The sequence below is a fragment of the Notolepis coatsorum genome (assembly GCF_963971535.1).
Source record: "Notolepis coatsorum genome assembly, chromosome: 1".
NCBI lineage: Eukaryota > Metazoa > Chordata > Actinopteri > Aulopiformes > Paralepididae > Notolepis > Notolepis coatsorum.
This window is the reverse complement of record NC_140165.1, coordinates 297,974,183-297,994,950: the sequence shown is the minus strand read 5'-3', so window position 1 is coordinate 297,994,950 and position 20,768 is coordinate 297,974,183. Positions and strand designations below refer to the sequence as shown.

Here is a 20,768-nt window from a genome sequence, read left to right as displayed (position 1 = left end):
TGTGCGACCATCTCTTCATAAAATGTTGCCGTCTTCATTTCAGCTAGTGAGCATCTTGTATCTACTAGTTCACCAATGCTTCAAACCGGCCTTCTGGTTACATTCACTCTTAAGTTACAGATGAAATATACAGAAATATACAACGTTAATACATCCACTACCACCGTGTTACAGTTTCTTCAAATTGCTTACTGTGATTATCATCCTCCTCTTCTGCAAACCGGCCACTAAGGCTGTCCCCGAAGCCTGTTTTTGGTATTCGAACTTCGTCAGGGTTTTTCGAACGAACGTTTGAACCTTTGTTTTTAATAATAAAAAAAAATGTAATGTAAAATATTTTTTCTTAAAATAATTATTTTATTTTTATTTTTTATAAATATCCTCAAACTAAATATCAATTTGAATAAAGTGATTAATCTGATAAAATTAGTATTTCTTTTTATTAAATCAAATTTTTTTTTTTTTTTTTTTTTAGCGGCACAGTGGTGTAGTGGTTAACACTGTCGCCTCACAGCAAGAAGGTCCAGGGTTCGATTCCCGCTTGGGGACCAGGTTTCCATGATGCCAGGTACCCAGGTGGGGTATCTCCCAGGCCTTTCTGTGTGGAGTTTGCATGTTCTCCCCGTGCTCGCAAGGGTTTCCCCCCCGATAAGATAAACCCAATGGAAAAACATGCACAACAACAGATCGCTAACGCTGTGGCGTCCTTGACGAAGACGGGCAGGAGCACATGGATTGGTCCCCTGGCGCGGCCCTCGCCGACGCCTGTCTGCTCCCGGCTGCCCTTGGGGGTTAGGGCGACGGGATGGGTTAATCGCAGAGACGAATCGCATCGGCGATCCTACAAGAGACAATGCATGCGTGTGTGTTCCGGTGTGTGTGTGTGCTAACCGTGTGTGCTAATCGCTAAACGTTGAGGATAATTGCATGCCAATTAAAGACCTCTGAACAGGTCCTGCATTATTATTATTATACTATAATATTAGTGTAGCCTAATCTTTATTTGCAATTGTGAAGAAAAACCCCATTGGTTTAAACGGAATGAATAGACACATAAAAGAAATAATTAAAAAAATAATATATATATTTCTTTATAATTAAAAATAAAAAATTCGAATTTTTTATTCAATTGTTAACGTAACGAACAAACGTTCGAACATTCGGGCTCAGCCTTACCGGCCACAGGGTTGGGGGTTGTTGTTACCACTGTAGTAAAGCCAGTAGAAACTCCTGGTTTGCCACGGAAACATTTTCAAAATAAGACTGTCCCTTTGTCCTTTTCAAAATATAAGTATCAAATGAAACTATACAATCGTTACAGTCCACGGTCCATATAATTTTAGTATTCTGATGTGTCGTGTCATAATATATTGTTACACCCATATTATTTGTATATATATATACACACACACAAACTAAATTAACTGTACTGGGCTACTGACGTTACCCACAGCAGCACTTGTAGGCATCTCTCAGTGCCAGTCTAGTTTTCTTTTTTTAATCTAAAATGGTGAATTATGCGACTCATTTCACCTCATTTAAATTGGAGCTGGAAATGTAATTAATATGCTCCTTGGAGTGTGATCTCGCTTCAGAAAAGGAAATGGCTTCAGAAGGAATTTGAGGCAGGAAAACCCATAGGCTTCACTAATGCTAAGAGAGAGGGGGAGAGAGATAGTCCAATTAAACTGATGTCTTTTTACACAAATGTCACTGAATTAAATTAGCCGGATGTGATCTCGGTCTTTCTGTGCATACATTTCCCTCTTGACTATGATCCACTGGAATATCTTGACTGTGCGGAGCTTGCAACTTACACATTATTTACATCATTCCTGTTGGGGAACGTTCCCGTCTTTCACCCCGGCACCCTGCTATTCAAATGCCACAGCTATGCCATTTTTCTTTTGAAATTTTAAGGGTTGATGAATATTAGAGGGAAGGGTGGCGATGTGGGAAACATGTTACATGAAATAAATGTGTTGTTATGACAGGTGCCACGGAGCCAGGCTGAGGCTGGCGATAAACTGAATTAATAACTTCGGCTCACTTTTTTGTTTCCGTCACCCAGTTCGAACTTTCCTCCGGTTTACCCGACCGATAGAGTCGGTGTGCCGGGTGTAAGAACGCACTGTACACAATACCGTGCCAAACATTGCGGTGGAACCTACGACCCACTCGAGGCGCGCTCTCCCGAAAGGCTAGCTCTCCCGAAAGGCTCGCTCTCCCGAAAGGACGTGCTCTCCCGAAAGGCGCACTCTCCAGAAAGGCTCGCTCTCCCGAAAGGACGCGCTCTCCCGGAAGGCGCTGTCACGTTTTAGACTCTGATACGTGAAAGTTGTAATAAGATATTTAAAGATAAACGAGATTAAACACTTTAAACGGTATTTATTATAAAAAGTGAATAAGCAAGGTATTATAAAAAGTGAATAAGCAAGGTACAATTGAAATCTAGTTGGTACAACCGGCCGGTCGTGTAGAAAAGAAAAAGCAGTCAAGTCCGTGTCCCGTCAGTCCGTCCAGTCAGTGAAGCAGTGTCCAGTGCAAGTCAAAGCAGAGAAGAAGGCAGAGCCACCCCCCTTCCCTGTGAGGGTGCTCTTTATTAGTCCCATAGTCCAGTGTGTGTGGTCTCTGTCCTGCGTGCATGTCGTGTATCTTGTGTATTGGTCAGCCAGTATGTCTGCCGTGCATGAGTGCGTGGTACGCACATTTACATGCACATATGTGCGTGTGTGTGTCGGTCTGTCTTTATCGATAACGATCTGTGATTGATGGAGAGTGTGGTATGTTGACCAGTACCTGACCGGGATTTTTATAATCCTTTGGGCGGTCGTATATTAGTGACTTGTGGCATTTTGTGACAATGAGTTGAATTATTTGATCTGGGCCAGTGCATGTGAGCGGATCGGAGCGCTCGAAAAATCCGCTCTTCGCTCTAGACGTCTGGTTCCGCTCCCATCCGCTCATGTTGGCCCGCCCCCCCAAGTCGCTCACCGCTCACCTTCATTTACGAAACAAGCGCTCCCCGCGCCACATCGTTCCACAGAATTTTTTTATTTTTTTTTTGAGCATGATGTCAATTCGCTTGATTTGACCAAACTACAACAGTCTACACCCCTTGGGCCCCTTAACAATTGTTTGTATTGAGCTGTATTGTAATTGTACCCATTCTGCAATGTTAGATAACGTTGAACCCATTCACTACCTCTTCTAAGCGATGGTAGCTCGCCTAGCCACAATGCTATGGTCGCGGCCATTCACGTTAGCATGTAAGCTAACGACAACAACAATGGCGGCATATACTTTTGTCTAACAGGATGTGAGTGACGGTTCACCCTTCTCATTGGTTGAAAATGGCCTTCATGTTTGTACATCGCCACCTGTTGCTTTGGCATTGCACTACATGTATATTACATCAGTGTTAAACCACTGTGTGAGCGGCCCGGAGCGGATTGGAGTGGAGGAGAACTCTCGCTCCGGACGTTGCGCCGACCCATTTTAAAACCCACTCCGTCACTCACGTCTAAACCGCCCGCTCCGCTCCCCGCTCACGCGCCGCACCGCTCACATGCCCTGATCTGGGCTAATCTGGTGATCTCTCACCAAAGGTTCTAATGGACTTAAGTGGATACACTGATTGTGATCTGGTCCGGAGGTTTGCCAGATGCAGTGTCCAGCGTGAAGTCAATGTGTGTGTGTGTGTGTGTGTGTGTGTGTGTATAGTGAGAGAGTAGAGCCATATGAAATCCGCGGACGGAATCGTGGAATTGAGCAATAAAAACGGAATCAACTGTAAACGTGGAATATTGCAGAATTTGCCCTAATCTGGACTGAAATTCCGTGTTCGGGAGGCCTGTAGCTGTTCCGCAACCGTTCCTATTTCCGGGGTAGGCCTGATTGGCCCCGACAGGCACGTGACCCGCCGCGGCCACGCCCCAGGACGCGACGCGGCAACGAGGCTGCTGTGGTTCACCTCACCGCCGTTTTCCGCCTTCAACGCCGCCCGCAGCATTAGGAAGGAGTTTACCATCGACAAACTAGCTCAATTGGTAACGCTGCTTGGCTGTGGATCCTATGGTCCGTTTGTGACAAGTTCGATTCCCTTAAGTTTTTTTAAGTTTTTTTAACGTGCATTGCACTATAGCGTATTGTATATTGTATATTGTATGGTACAGTAACGGTCTCTGGAGCACAACAGTAAGAAGCATTTGCACTGCAACACATACACCTTACTGTAAATTGTACCATACAATATACAATACGCTATAGTGCAATGCAAGTTAAAAAAAAAAAAAAAAAAACTTAAGGGAATCGAACTTGTCACAAACGGACCATAGGATCCACAGCCAAGCAGCGTTACCAATTGAGCTAGTTTGTCGATGGTAAAAAAGGGGGGATTACTGCTACATAATACATAATATTATTAAACAGCGGCTCTGTCATTGAAGTGGGAAAAGTGAGCCGTATTGTATATTAGTACATTGAACAGTGATTAATATTATTAGAGATGACTGATGATATTATTATGACTGATGACTGCGATGTGAAAGGCACCGCGAACTCCTGCCTAATGCTGCGGGCGGCGTTGAAGGTGGAAAGCGGCGGTGAGGTGAACCACAGCAGCCTCGTTGCCGCGTCGCGTCCTGGGGCTGCCGCGGGGCGTGGCCGCGGCGGGTCACGTGCCTGTCGGGGCCAATCAGGCCTACCCCGGAAATAGGAACGGTTGCGGAACAGCTACAGGCGTTCGGGAGAACATGGAACGTTTGGTGCAACGCGAACATGACCGGGGACGCTACAACGTGTTACACACAACGTAACGTTAACGTCTGAAGAAATTCCACACTAAGCCCTAAATTCAGAGCAGCGCAATATCCTAATGACTTGTATATGACCGGCGATAAGGTGTTTTAAAAATTCTGTCAACATGCCGTGGACTGGACTCGCAAAACACGTGCGAAGATCACTCTCCAAAAGCCATGTCAGGAACACGGAAAAACACTGTGCTTCAAACAGAGTAGGGTATATGCAGTGCCGCAGCCCCATACACACCAGCTCTCTAACGATGATCCCTGGTGAGATACAGCTAGAGGGCGAGGCTAATCACTGACACTATTGTGATGAAATAGCTATGTAACGTTGCAGTACATACACAGGACTAGAAATTATAGCTTCTTGCTAAATCTGGTGCACCCATCTATTTGTTTAATGCAAATGATTGTCAGTACACACTGTCCTTTATAAACTAAACTAAAGGTGCCTAAATTATGCATTACTATATTTCATCACAATAGAATAGATATAGCTAGGCTACTTACATTGTGATAATGTCAGTAGTAGCTAGCTGTATCTTTGTGTAAATTGAACTGTATTTATGAGTTGCAGCACTTAAAAGACTGTTATATCTTATTAAATTGTGGACATTTATTCATTCTCACTTATTAGACACTATTTCTGATGGTAAAATACAGAATTCTGAAATATTAAAACGGAAAAAACGGAACTTGGAAAAAATAATTATGGAATTTGGAGAAAAAAATTAACTGATTTCATATGGCTCTATGAGAGAGCGAGAGTGAGGGGGGAAGGGATGTGCTTGTGTGTGTCTCTGGAACTCTTGTTCTGGCTGTGTTGTGTAATTTAGAATTGTCTATTGTCTTAATTCAGTATTATTTATCAGCGCGCTCCCCCGAAAGTCGCGCTCTCCTGAAAGGCGCGCTCCCCCCGAAAAGGCGCGCTTGAGAGTGAGGAGGTACAGCAGCTGTTAGTCTAGAGGTAGTCGTGGAATCAAAACACATCCTCCGGTTCATCATTATCTATTAATACCACAAAGCCCCTGCTGTGTGGAAGCCGTAGGAACTTGCACATTCGTCTCTTTTCGCCCCCCCCCCCCCCCCCCCCCCCCCAAAAATGAGAGATGTCCTCTGTAAGACAGGAGGTGAAGAGACAGCTCTTCAAAGTCACTTGGGTTGTTAATGATTTAGTCGTCCCTCCCTGGTCTGGTGCATCTAGGCTCTGACAGCTCCGGAGGAGGTAACGGTACTAGATGCCTTTAATTGAGCCGAGCGCTTGGAGCCTAAATGCTGCGGGCGCAAAACCCACACAATTAGTCTGGGGACTAATGACGAGAGTGCCATCCATTATTTCTCCAAATAACCCTATGGTGGTTTTTATTTTACATTTAGCGTCATTCAGATTAAACGAAGAGGGGGAAACGTTGTGCATCATTTTGTGCAACTCCACTTTACTGTATTTACTGTTCTGAAGTCTTCAGTACACACAGAAGTACAAAAAAATTATAAGGTGTGCAGGTTGTTGTGTGAAGATGCCCGAGGCGCTTGATTTATTACTTCAGTGTTTTTTTTTTCTCTCTCTCATTTTCAGAACCAAGATGATATGCATGTCATCTATTCCAGCCAACTGGGTGAGTTATTATTTATTTCCTTTTTTAATTTAAGTTAAGTAATTCACGTTAATGATATCAATTTACGGTGCCACCGTGATTTTATAAAAGCCGGGGGCCTTCAATAAACGAAGACCTCGTCCTTGTTCCATTCGTTTATTAGGGTCACACTTTTGAGTCCGTTACTGTGTTTAATATTCAAATGCACCTGTGCAAAGGAGCATAATCCAGCATGACATTTGAAGAGAAGACCAATCGCAGAGGAAGATACCCGTCTGCGATCGTAAACTTGAAATCCTACATGGAATGTGTTGTTTTGCGAGTGACAAATTGATCTCACAGATATTTTAATGAACACAGCGGGAAAACGAAATGTATTTCTGCCCCATGTCCTCTTTTCTTTTAAGGATTTCTTATCTTATTAAGAGGAAATATTGGGATGCAAAAACACTGGACAGCTAAATCGTTCCTCTAGATGTGCTCCCCACCTCCTTTTATTGATTTGACAGCTGAATTTCATAAGTGGAGCGAATCTAAGGATCTTATATTTGTCCTTTCATGCCTGAGTCCTTTCATGGCAGGGCTTCAGAGTGTTCCATTTGAGAGTGATTTTTTAGGAGCCTGCAGGGGAGCGGAGACATAGAAATTGAATTGGTAGAATGGCCATTGCTTTCAAATCTTTCAAGTCTTAAAACGGTACTTTGGCTGGTACAGCTATGGTGCCTGCCACGGAATCTTAGAATAATGTCGTTGTCATGGAAAACCCCATTGGTTTGGTGCATGGAACGCAGAAAGGTCACGCAAAGGCGGCAGGTGGGTTGAACCGCAGAACGTTAACCAGTCCACATGTAGGGGTGTAACGGTACACAGAAGCCACGGTTCGGTACATACCTCGGTTTTGGGGTCACGGTTCGGTACGAGTTCGGTACAACAGGAAAAAAATATTTATAATCATTATGTATTTAAAATAATAATAATTATAATTATTATTAAATATAATAATTTTTTATTAAGTTATACTTAGTTCCACCTAGGCTTGCCGCGGTAGTCAGTCAGTGATAACGGTGTCATTCTGTGTTCAGGAATCCACTTGAGTAAATTAATTGCATACATGCCCCCACCCCCCACCAGTGTATAGTTTCACTTCTAGAGTAGATTTTACTTCACTTGAAGCAGAGAAAGACTCTAGAGAAGAGATGCCATGTTACACAACAATGGCAGAGGATTTATCAATATATAGTTTTTTTTTCTTTCTCGGGTCAGTTGTGAAGGGAAAGTAGCGCGGAAGAAAGTTTGTGTGTGTCTTTCCATTGGTTAACATTATTAGGCGAACAAGAAAACAATGAACATTTTCAGCCTAGTGTAATGACCCTGCTGTGTTACAAACATATCATTCATTTATGGTTTAGTTTCAGGCACACCTGTAGTAAGGAGGAGGAGGGGAGAAACAGCCCAGTTCAGACTAGAGTGCCCGGTTAATTTGTTATGTCGGCTTGTCATCATGCCTTTACAAGCTTCAATATTTTATTCATTAAATGTGGCAATACAAGCTTGATATTCAACGTTCAATTAATTACCTTCTGTGTTAAGACTGTTAGTAAGCCAGTGTAAAGTAAAGTAAAGATATTGAGCATACATTTGTAAAATGTGCAACCCTAGTTTCACCTAGTGGTATGAGACGTATTCGTCGTATGGCTGGATGTACCGAACCATGACGTCCGTACCGTGAAGTCGCGGGATGAATACACATACTGTTACACCCCTAGAAACGATGCTCATTTCCCTGACGGAATTATCAAAGCCATCTGACTGTGTAGGTGTTCCCTAGAAACACTATTGTGAGGATATGACAATGGTCGCTACTCGCTACATATCCCCACAGTTATGTGCATTCATGAGGATGTATTCCTCTGTATGGGACCAGTCCTGCAGGTGCAATGAATGGGAGTCAATGAGCCTGACACAGAAAAAAATCAAACATCCGTAATGGATATCAGCTAGGTAGTAGGCAAAAAGAGTAATGAAACTAGTTTGCTACAATTCAGTTTATTTTAGTGGTTAAAAAAACATTCACACCGCTGGCACAGATTCAGTTAATGATGATGGCTGATCACAGATCCCACGACAGTGTCTCAGGAGGTAGAATGGTCGTTTGGTAGTCGGAAGGTTCCCGGTTCGATTCCAAGCCTGTCGATGTGTCCTTGAGCAAGACACTTAACCCCTCAATTGCTCCCAATGTGCAGGTTGGCACCTTGCATGGTTGCCTCCGCCATCGGTGTGTGAATGTGTGCGTGAGCTTCCCACCACAGTTAGGACAGCCGAAACCCGAACCAATCTTTCGCCATCTACTAAAAACGCACTTCTTCAATCGGAAATGAAGGAGAAGAGAAAAGAAATTCAAACAAACCTTCGTACCGTCTTCTACTATCATGCACTTTTCTACTACATAATCTTCCTTGCCTATATTACTACCTACTATGTCTCTTCTACTATGTACTCAACACTGCAGCACCCAAGTTTCAACTCTGTTTGATGAACAATATTACTCAGCTGAAAGAGTTGTACCCTTCCTGCTGACTTGTCGTACAGAACTTGTAAGTCGCTTTGCTTAAAAGCGTCAGCTAAATGACTGAATGTAAATGTGAGGAATAGAAATTGTAAAGCACTTTGTATAAAAGCGCTTCATAAACGCACCATTTACCATTTTTGTCTATTTTAGAAATCTCCCTCGTCTACTTGACATCTCTAGTGCACCAACAGAACGGACCTATCTCAAACCCCGCCCTCTTTTCTTGATTTGTTTGTCCGAGGAAAGCAACAGTCGTGATTGGAGGATCAAGAAAAGTGGGGGCGAGGGGTGGGCTTTTGAGATGTTTTCCTCTTACGATATGATTATGCTTGGAGTGACCCGTTCTAGCCATTCGAGTTCTGTGCCTCGAGAGCCCAGAGACCGTGTGGACCTCCTGCCCGTTGTTCATTCAACTGGGTCACCGCGGCAACAAAAGCACACGAAAGCAAGTTTACAATGCCCTCATTTGGCACCTCAACACAGAGGGGAAACGCACACAGACAGTGATCTGAGAGAAAGAACGAGCTATCTGGCTCTGGCATAATAATTCCCTTCTTGTCACGCTAGAGAAACTGTGCTGGCCTTTCACAAAGGGTATTGTTCTGGGGTACGAATTCTGGAGAGCAATGAAATGAAAGCTGCACATCAAGGGAAGCAGAACTTTTCTTTGTTATATCAACTCTGTGAACGTCGAAAGAACAGCACTGGCCTGTGTGTTTTCTAGTATCTCGCGGGTGCCTCGACATCAGGAGATATCAAAAGTGTTGTGTGCGCGGCTTCAGCAAAAAGGCTGCAGGCTTCGAATAGCGGCGTCTTTTGTTTTCTTCGGCGGGTGCCAACGCTGTACAGAGGGAAACATCAAAAGAGTGCCCTTTAAAAATAATAATAATAATAATAATAAACACGTGGTATATCTTCATGGAAAATCCCACTACATACTATAGATGAATCCGCCTCCTTGTCAGCAAGAAATCAATTAGGTCTACAGTACATGGTTTCAACACTTCACCCACCCCACTCTGTGGACTTCTTGGTGTTATCCACGTAATCCAGAAGCAATGCACTAGCTCTCATTGCAACATAGACATCTGGTGTCAGCAGAAATACAATACAACCTCGCACCACCACAAACCACTTTGGGAATTGAGGGTTTCATCAAAGCAGTGCAATGTATACAACACTGAAATTCCAATTTCTATTCAAAGTATGAAACATTTCACATGGTACATACTCGAGAATGCCCCAGGCCACATTCTCAACATGCCCTCGGCAAAGGATTCTGTATCGAAGGAAAGGAGTGCATCCTAGTGTTTCCTATACTGTAAGCCATGCTGATTTATTTATTTTTTGCAATGTATGTAGTGCTGGGCAATGTATGGATATATATATATATATATATATATATATATATATATATATATATATATATATATATATATATATATATATATGTCTTAACTGATATCGTATTGTGGATTTTTTTTTTTATATATACATTTTTTGTATTGATAACTGAATCAACACTGAAAAGAGAATAGTCACAGAATAGGAAAAAATAAATGTCTCACAAAATTATTTCTGAAATGCTTGAGAATGTCTGGTGACAATTACAGTCTCAACTTATGGCATCACACTTCCTTTATTATGCAGCAGGACCAACATGATACACATTGATTGGATGATCTTCTTTCCATCTAAGCAGTTAATATATTTTATATATGATGTGTGTGTGTGTGTTGAAAAAAGGCTCCTGAATATTGTGATATTATTATTTTCATGTCAACAACCCTCTTAATAGATTGCCATTCTATCCCAGGGAAACTCATCTCTGAAGATATGTGTTGTTATATGGAATTCAGAACAAAGTTCTGTTTGTATCACAACTGGAGAGATGACACTGAGACGTATGATCCTATGTTACAATAGACATTCTGATCTTCTCCCTTTGATAACTGATAAGTGAATGAGGAATAGTTACATTAAACCTGTCTTCATGTTGCTGGGGACCTTGGTACCCTCTCCATGGCCCCTGGGGGTCCCAAGACTGGCCCTATAGGCCAACCATTTTTGTTTATGAAGTGGATTTGATGAATGTGGGTAGTTTCGCCAACACTACAGGTTTGTTTAGGATACAGTTTGAGCCAAATATCTTGTGGTCATGCTTGCTAGTGCCAGCTTTTCTTTATTAAGGTTAATAGAAGCTGTGGCTGTAATTCTGTAATCTATTTTCACTGCTCAAGAGGAGATGGCTTTGTAGCAGAATTTACAGGGATGATTATAGACAGTTCCTGGTCAGGTGGATCACTCAAAGCCTAGATACTCCAGTCCTTCTACTCCGGAGCTGTAGAGAGCATCTTGACTGGAAACATCACTGCCTGGTATGGAAACAGCACGGCACAGGACAAGAAGGCCCTACAGAGAGTGGTGCGCTCAGCCGAGCGTACCACGGGTATTGCACTAACTCCCCTGCAGGTTCTATACAACAAGAGGTCCAAATCCAGAGCCTGCAGAATAATGAAAGACCCTCACCACCCCAACAACAGCCTGTTCCAGCTGCTGAGGTCAGGCAGACGCCTGCGAACCCCAGCTACTAGGACAGAGAGACTTCGGCTCAGCTTCTTCCCCAGGCCATCATAGCCTTGAACACTGAACTCTCCACACACAAACACACATGAGCACACACACGACACGCACGCTGTACACGCTCGCACACTAGCAGCCACTTTAACATGAGCAAGCACACACTCATGCTGCACACGCCCACACTTATGGCCACTAAGGAAGGGTCACTTTAAAAATAGTATTGATTGATTGAAAACTTTATTAACAGATTGCAGAATGGGTACAGTACAGTACAGCTCAATACATACAATTGTTAAGGGGATGCAGACCAGAGAAAGACTTTCGTCTTGTTTACATCAGGGTCCCCCATTTTCAATTCATCGTAACATATATGACATACATGACATACAGATAGACAGTACTGCTACATCTATACATTTATGACATACCAGATTTGCAAATACAGTACTGTTTGTGATACCAAAAGAGTCCAGAAAAAAAAGTATATACATTTGACGTAGAAACTGTACATTGGATTGGGTAGGTGGGGGTGGGGGGGGGGGGGGGGGCGGGACTGTACATTGGAGGTGGTTGGGTGGGTGGGGGGGGGGGTTGGGTAGGAGTGTGGGGGGGGGGGGGGTTGGGTATGAGGGGTGGGTGGGGGACACTGTACAACTGTACAAACAAAACTGTACATTGGAATATTGACAAGACCATACTTGGTAATTTACTGTACATTGGAGGGGGTTGTTAGGACATTTACAGGGGCCAGTTTCGAATTGCAGTCTCCCGTAGGTGTTTTTTGAGAGTGTTTTTGAAAGTGGGTAGTGATTCACATTCCTTTACAGCTTTTGGTAGGGCGTTCCACATTGATGTGGCATAATTGCGAAACGTGTTTAGTCCCTTGTTTGAGCCGAATCTGGGTTTAACATGATTTGTGGAGCTCCCTCTGGTGTTGTGATCGTGGTATTCACTGACCTTTGGGAAGTATTTTGACATGTACATGGGTACCTTGGTCGTGTAGTGTATCTTGTAGACCAGGCCCATTGCAAGTTGCTGTACTCTGTCGTCTACTCTAAGCCATCCTAGGTTGTCAAAGTGGGCAGGGGTGAGGTGGGTTCTAGGAGTAAGGTCAAGCAGTAGTCTGACCAGTTTGTTTTGAGATGTTTGTAATTTTGTTTTTAGCGCCTTTGAGGTGCTTTGGTACCATGAGGTGCAAGCATAGTCGTAGTACCCTTGAATGAGTGCTCCTGCCAGAGTCTTCAGGGTATTCTTGTTTACCAGTGAGGAGATCCGGTACAAGAATCGAGTTCGTTGGTTGACTTTTTTTTATTACATTGGATGCCATTTTGTCACAGGAAAGATTTGCCTCTAGGATGGAACCCAGGTAGGTAATATCTTCTTTCCTTGTGACAATATTGTCACCCACTGTAACTGAGAAGCCGTCGGTCTTGCTGAGTTTGTTATTTGAACCGAAGAGAATGGACTCTGTTTTGCCCATGTGTAATGATAGTTTGTTATCAGCGAGCCATATGCAGATTTAGCCTAGTTCTGAGCTGAGGGTTTTTTCAACCTGTAACTTGTTCTTGTCAGAGACCAGCAGGGCTGAGTCGTCCGCAAACAGGAACAAGTTGCAGTCACAAGCTGACGACATGTCATTTGCATAAATTAGAAACAGTAGCGGACCTAGTATGCTTCCTTGTGGAACACCACAGCTTACTGTGAGGGGGGGGGATAGGGTACCGTTTACCTCCACCATCTGCTCTCTCCCCTCCAGGTAGGATTGCTTTTAGCTTGTCAATCAGAATGGTGTGATTGACAGTGTCGAAGGCCTTTTGTAGGTCCAGCATGACCATGCCGCAGTATTTGCCCGCGTCCACCTCTTGTTTGATGTGGTCGTTTAAATAGAGAAGGCATGTGTCAGTGGAGTGGGATGTTCTGAAGCCAGATTGGAATTCGTAGATTAGATTTTTTCCCGCAAGGTATTTTTCGACCTGTTCGTATAAAAAATTTCCATGACTTTCGAGATGGAGGTAAGGATAGAAACAGGGCGGTAGTTGCCTGGGTCTAATTTACTGCCTTTTTTGTGCAGAGGGGTCACTCTCGCAATTTTGAAGTCCTTGGGGACGTGTCCCTGTTTTATGGAGAGGTTTATTATGTGTGTGATGACTGGGGTGATGGCGGCTGCTGAGTCTCTGTTCTGTGATGAGCGTGTTGTCCGTCTTTATGTTTATGTTTGAGAATCTGGTTTTAAGTTTTTTACTGCAGCTTAGTTGGTTATTGAGTAATTTCCAAAGTTCATGTGGTTTGTTTTTGTTTTCCTCGGTTTTGTCATTGATGACATTTTTTGTTGTTGTTTTGATCATGGGGTTTACATCATTTCTTAGTCTGTTTCTTTCCAGTTTGAGTTCAGTCACGTGGGCTTGGAGTTCACTGCTCGTGCTTATGGTAAGCTTTGACTGACTTTTTACGAAACTCAGAGCATTTTTTGTCTCTGGTTTTCATAGCGGTCAGTATTTCAGCGTGCATCCACGGCTCCGCGCGATTTTTTACCCTGGTGGTTCTTAGGGGGGCCATGTTGTTTAGTATCAGTATGTATAGTAACAGTAACAGTGTATATGCACTACCAAAAGACCTAGCATGTCCTCCATGCTCTGTAAATAACTTATGTACAAATACCGATATGCCCTACTATGTTACCTGTTTATTGCACAATGTTGTTTATTGGATTCTATTATATGTTGTTACTACTGTATTGCACATCGTTGCGGGCAAGACCACCCGCATTTCATTGTATACTTGTATGCCGTGACAAATAAAACTCTTGACTTGACTTGAAAGTCTAAAATGTGTTTCATACCTCTAGCGGCCTGTGCAGTCAAAAAAGAATTATAATTTGCATTTGTATAGTGCTTTTATCTAAACCGCTTTACAATTTTGTTCCTCACATTCACCCATTCACACTAGGGATGCACCGAATATTCGGCCACCGAAAATTATCAGCCGAAAATGGTTAAAAAAGGCCCTTTCGGCTTCCACCGAATGTCAAAGAACAGGGTTACGTTCGTAACCTAACGTGTTGTGATAACGTAATCAAAACTCATTTCATTAGACACAGACCAGCCGCACCCCCGAGCCGCCAAGCCGCTAAAGCTAGCTAGAGCGAGAGTTCATCTGCAGGTACTGTAGCTAGTAGCCTAGTGTTGCCAGCAGGCAGCTAGTAGAAAATATGGCATGTTCAAAGATGGCCAGTAAGAGAAAAGTCGACAGTGAAGATCGCTGCAATTCAAAGGTGAATGGACTGAAAAATATGCGTTCATCCTTCCTCCAACCAGCACCAAACCAATGTGCCTAATATTCCAAGAAACGGTAGCTCTTGTGAAGAGTGGCAATTTGAAACGCCACTACGAAACAAAACTGTTATTTTGATGAAACCTTTCCTCAAAATGCAGCGCTAAGAACCACAAAAATAAATGGAATGACATCATCATATCAAGCTGCAGGCAGAATTATTGTTAAATCTATGTCACAACAAGAAAAAGCAACCAAGTCCTCACTCAGTGGCATGGGTGTTGGCTAAACACAAGAAGCCATTATCTGAACCATAAATAATAAAATAATGTATGACTGAAGTGATGGAGACCATGTTTGAAGGCAAACAAAAGCAAATCCCCCTCAGATAGCACAGCAACCAGAATAACTGAACTACTGGCTGGTGATTTGATTAAACAGCTTTGTGATAGAATAAGAAAATGCACAGTGCATTTCCATAGCTGTGGATGAGTCCACTGATAATGCTCAGTTGCTGGTGTTTGTGAGGTTTTATGATGAGGCAAAGGGGTAGTTTGTTGAAGATGTATTGCACCTGACAAACCTCAGAGGACACACGAGGGGGGAAGACATACTGTAAGAGGAAGCACTGCCAAGTCTCTGGCAGCAAGGAGTAGGTAAGAGATGTTCTGAAGAACTGTTCATGTTCTGAAATGTTATTGCTAAAGATTGAGAAGATTGGATCAGTTGTACTTTTTTTTTGAAATACTTGAAACCCTTGTTTCAAGTATTTTTGGTTGTTGTGTTTTGAATGACTTTCAAACTACAGAGTGTAACAATTAACAAAATATCAGAAAACAAAGTATTGTCATATCTGGATTCATGATTGAATAATTTGTGTGTGTGTGTGTGTGTGTGTGTGTGTGTTTTCCACTGTGGGATTAAGACAGCATCATCCTGCCAGGCACAGCAGAATGATCAATATTGGAGTTCCTCAGTAGACTATTAGATTAAAGGGGAACTATCTTATAAATGGCATTTTCCAGTGTTTAGCATTGTTTTCTAGCAATGTGGGGTTGTACCAACACTGTCTAGGTCTCAAATCCAAATTTTGGCCCATTCCTCCAGTTCAGCTGAGACAAGATCCTCCCCCACTAAACCAAGCCATTCTGAATTTAGTGGATCTGTGACGTGTTGAGGCGCTGATTTGCCACCGCCCGCCCACAATCAACTGTGATGGGTTTATATGAGCAGCGAGTGCAAATAATGCGGAAGCGGTTTTGACAGCAGAGACCTTCAGCTGTTCACACACACACACCGTGAATCACACACACAGAGAACTAGATAAACGGGTGGGAGTTAATGGGACTGGGGGGAGCTCTCTCTCTCGTTCGCTCGCTCTCGTATCAGCACTCCAGCACTCGCTGTATCACTGTCAACCTGTTGCAAAATATCATAGCGAGCGCCTGTAATCCGATCCGTGCAATAATATTCACGGGGGTATATATTGTCATTTGAAACAAGTTACCAATGCATTGTCCCGTGGCATTATGCCCCCCCGCGGGGAAATTAATTAGTCCCTTTCGATCTCTCTCTCCCCCAAAGAAAGGTATCTGCCAGTGCAGGTGGGTGACTGTTACTCAAAGCGCATTGCGAGTATGGGCGGAGCCCAGCCAAAAACAGCTTGGAATCTTGAAGGGCAGAAAGTGGTGCTCTACAGCAGGGGTTCTCAACCTTTCTGCTGCCAAGGCACCCCTGTGTTCAATAAAATATTCCAGGGCACCCCTACATACGATAAAGACTTTTCTGGTCCTGTCTTTTTTGCTACAATGATGACAAAAAATAATGTTTATTTTAAGAAACCGGGAAACACATTTGTGTGTATATGCAGGCTATATAATGCATTATTAACAGGTGTTTCAGGTCTAAATGGCTTAGTACTGTTGACATTACACTGCTTGTAGTAGTAAATCAAATAGCATATTTCTTTAAATAAAATTACAGAAAATTATCACTAAAGTGCTATCTGTTGCAGCTGCACTGTTCTCCATAAAAATAGCATATTTGGATAAGTTTGACCATTTCTCAAAAACAGAAAATCATGTATTTCTTTTAAATACAGAAAAGGATCACCAAGTTACCATTTCTCAAAAAATATAAATAAATAAGCACTCGTTCACTCAGTGGACATTTCTAGCTCAATGCGAGGTTGCTGCTGCTGGCTAATAATACGGTCAATATGCAGGGAGATCTTTGACAAGGCAACACGCATGTCATCCTCAAGGCTCAACTTGGCCCTATATTTTGTTTTCAGAGCTGTCATGGATGAAAAGCCAGCTTCACACAGATATGTGGTGCTGAATGGTATCAACACCTTAACTGCTGCATCATGAGATACTTGGTACTCAGCTCCACACTCAGACCAACATGTTTCCAGAGGCACTTCACTGAAACCAGCTCTCCAGGTGGTATCAGATGAGATTTCAATGAGTTCTTCCAAGAGTTTGGATGGAGATGTGTCAGGAAGCTTTGTCTCAATGTTGTATGTAAAGTTTTTTTTTAATCCAGAGTAATTTGGTGATCCTTTTCTGTGTTTTATTAAATAATGATTTTCAGATTTTGAGAAATGGTCAAACTTATCCAAATATGGTATTTTCATGGAGAACAGTGCAGCTGCAACAGATAGCACTTTAGTGAAAATTTTCTGTAATCCAAAAAGAATGTGATTTTCTTTTTCCTTTTTTTCCTTTTTTTTTTAATCTCAAGGCACCCCTGGCAGCTCTCTGCAGCACCCTAGGGTGCCGCGGCACCCCTGTTGAGAACCGCAGTACTTGATTAGAAATACAAAACAATGAATTTTATTGAAAAAAAAACGTACAGATGTGTTCCATAGACTCACAGGAATTGTGTAAAATTGCCCAAATAGTGAAAGAAATTGCTAAATAGTTCCCCTTTAACATTAGATTTAATAGATTTACAGTTTGAATGGCTGAATGATGAACCCACTGACTAACTATGCTTGGAGACAACGTCACCACCACCGACACAACCATCATCATCAAAAACAAAAACATCTCTATATGAATCATGATTAGGACAAACCTGCCCTGAATGTTGCCATAACCCATATCCCACATGATATCTTAACCTTTGCATGTTGTGTGTGTGTGTGTGTGTGTGTGTGTGTGTGTGTGTGTGTGGGTGGTCCAGTAAGACTTGAAAAGAGAGATAATATTTTGTTACAGGTTGATTTTTAAGTTATTCTTGTGCCATTGTGATTTGTCAGAGATAATTTGAGACATAATAGATAGATACTTTATTAATCCCCTTGGGGAAATTCAGGTATCCAGTAGGCAGTAGCTCAGTCAGTTGACAGACAATGAAAGTGTCGTGGAAATATATTATCATACCATTGTGGTATTGTATGAGAGGGCGCTGTCATCAGATATCAACGTAGTATGTGCGTTTCTCTTTAAGAGAAGCACACATTAGCCAGTCAAAACAATTTGGTTATGATCTATGTTGATCCTTGCTATAAGGCCATAAGTGACATTGTTATGGGATCCGCTCTGTTTTCCTTGTAAAGCAGTCATAATAGTCATTTCAGCCAATCCTCAGGGTGATGTTCCAGTTCCTTCCACGTCATATGTATATATTAATTTTGTATTAACGGTCTTGCGGGACGAGAGATCGTCCTCACTTGGTGATCGGACATTTGTTTACATGGTCTGATCTTCAACTGTGCATTCCTTATCAATTGATCTATGTGAGGAATTAAATCTATTTTCTATTTCCTTATTTCAACTTTTGGACTCAGAACAAGTTATTGCTCATTATTATATTATTAATCTCCCATAACAAAAGCATGTTTTTTTTATTCTTATTTATCCACCCCCCCCCCCCCCCCCCTCTTTGAGGGACAATTTTATTATTTATTATACATTTTAACTATTTACAGTGAAACATTTAATAAAAAGTGTAGTAAAATAGTGACATTTCATTGCCCTCTCGGAGGGGGGGAACTCGTCTAGACATTGACAAACAAATTACAACTAAGGACAATGAAGGACAACAACGAATACACGTGACAAGGGAAAGGGGGGGGTAAGAGAGGGGACTAAATAAAGTAGGGGGTGAGGAGGGGGATTAACTCTTTGGACGCCACAGACTTGAGCATCTTTTGTTCCTACCACACCAACGCTCTTAAGAGATAGGAATAAGTGGCAGTGTTTGCAGGGCTATATCTATATTCTATATTATAGCTATGGATACAATACTATGGCCCATTTGACATCAAATATCTATCGTTCAATATGTGAAAAAGAATAAATGTTTCCATCCATACATTCACGTGTTATACCGTGGTGAATATAAGTATAGTTTTAGAGTGATCCTGTCTAATCCCAGAAAACGATGACATGCAGCAATACGTGAATTCCACTAAAATCGTGACTGCATGAAGGGAGGGGGGGTCGTTTTTTTATGCTTTGATCGTCACCGACGGCATACGTTGTGGAGTAACGTTACACACACACGTTGCGATCGATGTGAAATCATTGTTGGATCAAAGCAGGATTGATATCATTTAGTCCTTACCTTCACTAGGAGGTACCCCAAAAAGTATATTCCAATTGTCTGATTGCGAGTCCCAGTATTGGTGTCCATCGTGTTGCCAACATAATCCACCACAACAGATGCATCTGGGGCATTTGACGCTTCTCAATGCGATCGGGATAACCGCTCGACTCACCTGACAAAGAAAACTGCGCCCGGAGACATTTGAACGTTACACAGGCCAAGATATAAGGTTTCAAAGGGTGCTCAATACTGCCACCTGGGAGGATGCGGCCGGTATTGCACTTTGGCGATCTCAGGATGATTCCCCATGTTAACCCAGAGTCTGTGTGCCTGTAATGAATATAAATATCAAATAAAAGAAATAACGATGAAAACCCGACTATACTCGGGTCTGGCGCTGAACGGTTGGCGAGATAACCCGACTATCCTCGGGTCTGGCGCTTTTTGAGTTAAGAGAAGGGTAGGTTGTTGAGTGGATGGCTCACAGGTCAATCTCATGTGATTAGGAGCCTAGATTATCCACAAGCAATTCCCAGATGCTATTAAATTGTGAGACTTCGATGTGATCCACGGTTGAGATTGTTTCCTGTGATATGTAATTTGAGAGAAGGCCCAAGCATTGCCCAGTATTAAAGTTTTTTTTCTTGTCTTCCCGTTTAACCCTTTAATCGCCAAGGACGACTTTAGACGTCATTCCTCGCCATGCGTAATCTGCCAATGACGTCGTACAGCGTCTTTGAGATCAATATTTCAAAAATCTGTCATGGCAATCATATTTCACCCACGGAGACATGAGATCTCCTGTAGATCTCCTCTCAACTCTCCAACGGTTCAAGACCCCTATCTGGTGGCCGATCGGCGAATCGCCAAAACCGGAAGTGAGCGGCCGGAAGTGGTGCTCACCCATATTTCGTCCGGCCACTCGCTATCGCTCCCGGGACTCCATCTTGATACACTGGATATCGATCCTTTGCCAATAACTCGATAAACAACATGATTTGGACGTATATAGTATTATACAACCTGGAACTGGACCAACTAGATCGACATCCCATAATAGCGAACTTTCTGCTCCACGCTGATCGCCCAACGCTACGAGGAAGCTGCGGTGAGTTTCAGCGTGTTTGATTATTATTATACATATAAACTGCTCTGATCAACATATCACCCATACTACATAAATGATTTAACATCGGCCACGGATTTATACTTTAAAACTAGCCTTTTCTTTGATGTTCCGAACATCGCTGGGAAGAGTTCCAGGATACTATCGCCCTATAAAATACCACCCTTTTCATAAAATGTTACTTAGGTAGAGGTAAATTATGGTCAAAATATGGTCACCCTAGAATCCTAGATAATAGCCGTTTCATTCAGAGAGAGATATCA

The 20,768-nt window shown here is 42.5% G+C and overlaps 1 protein-coding gene across 2 annotated transcripts in view; it reads left to right on the top strand.

Annotated features, from left to right (window-relative positions):
* The window catches only part of b3glcta (beta 3-glucosyltransferase a), a 148,264-nt gene that overhangs the window by 62,377 nt on the left and 65,119 nt on the right, over window positions 1-20,768 (top strand). The window contains exons 3-4 of one of the 2 annotated variants that reach the window (XM_084332546.1): window positions 6,382-6,421; window positions 20,440-20,487. In XM_084332546.1, coding sequence (XP_084188672.1) covers window positions 6,382-6,421; window positions 20,440-20,487 — 88 coding nt within the window. The remainder of the gene's footprint in view (window positions 1-6,381; window positions 6,422-20,439; window positions 20,488-20,768) is intronic. The other variant, XM_084332547.1, reaches the window with a different exon arrangement.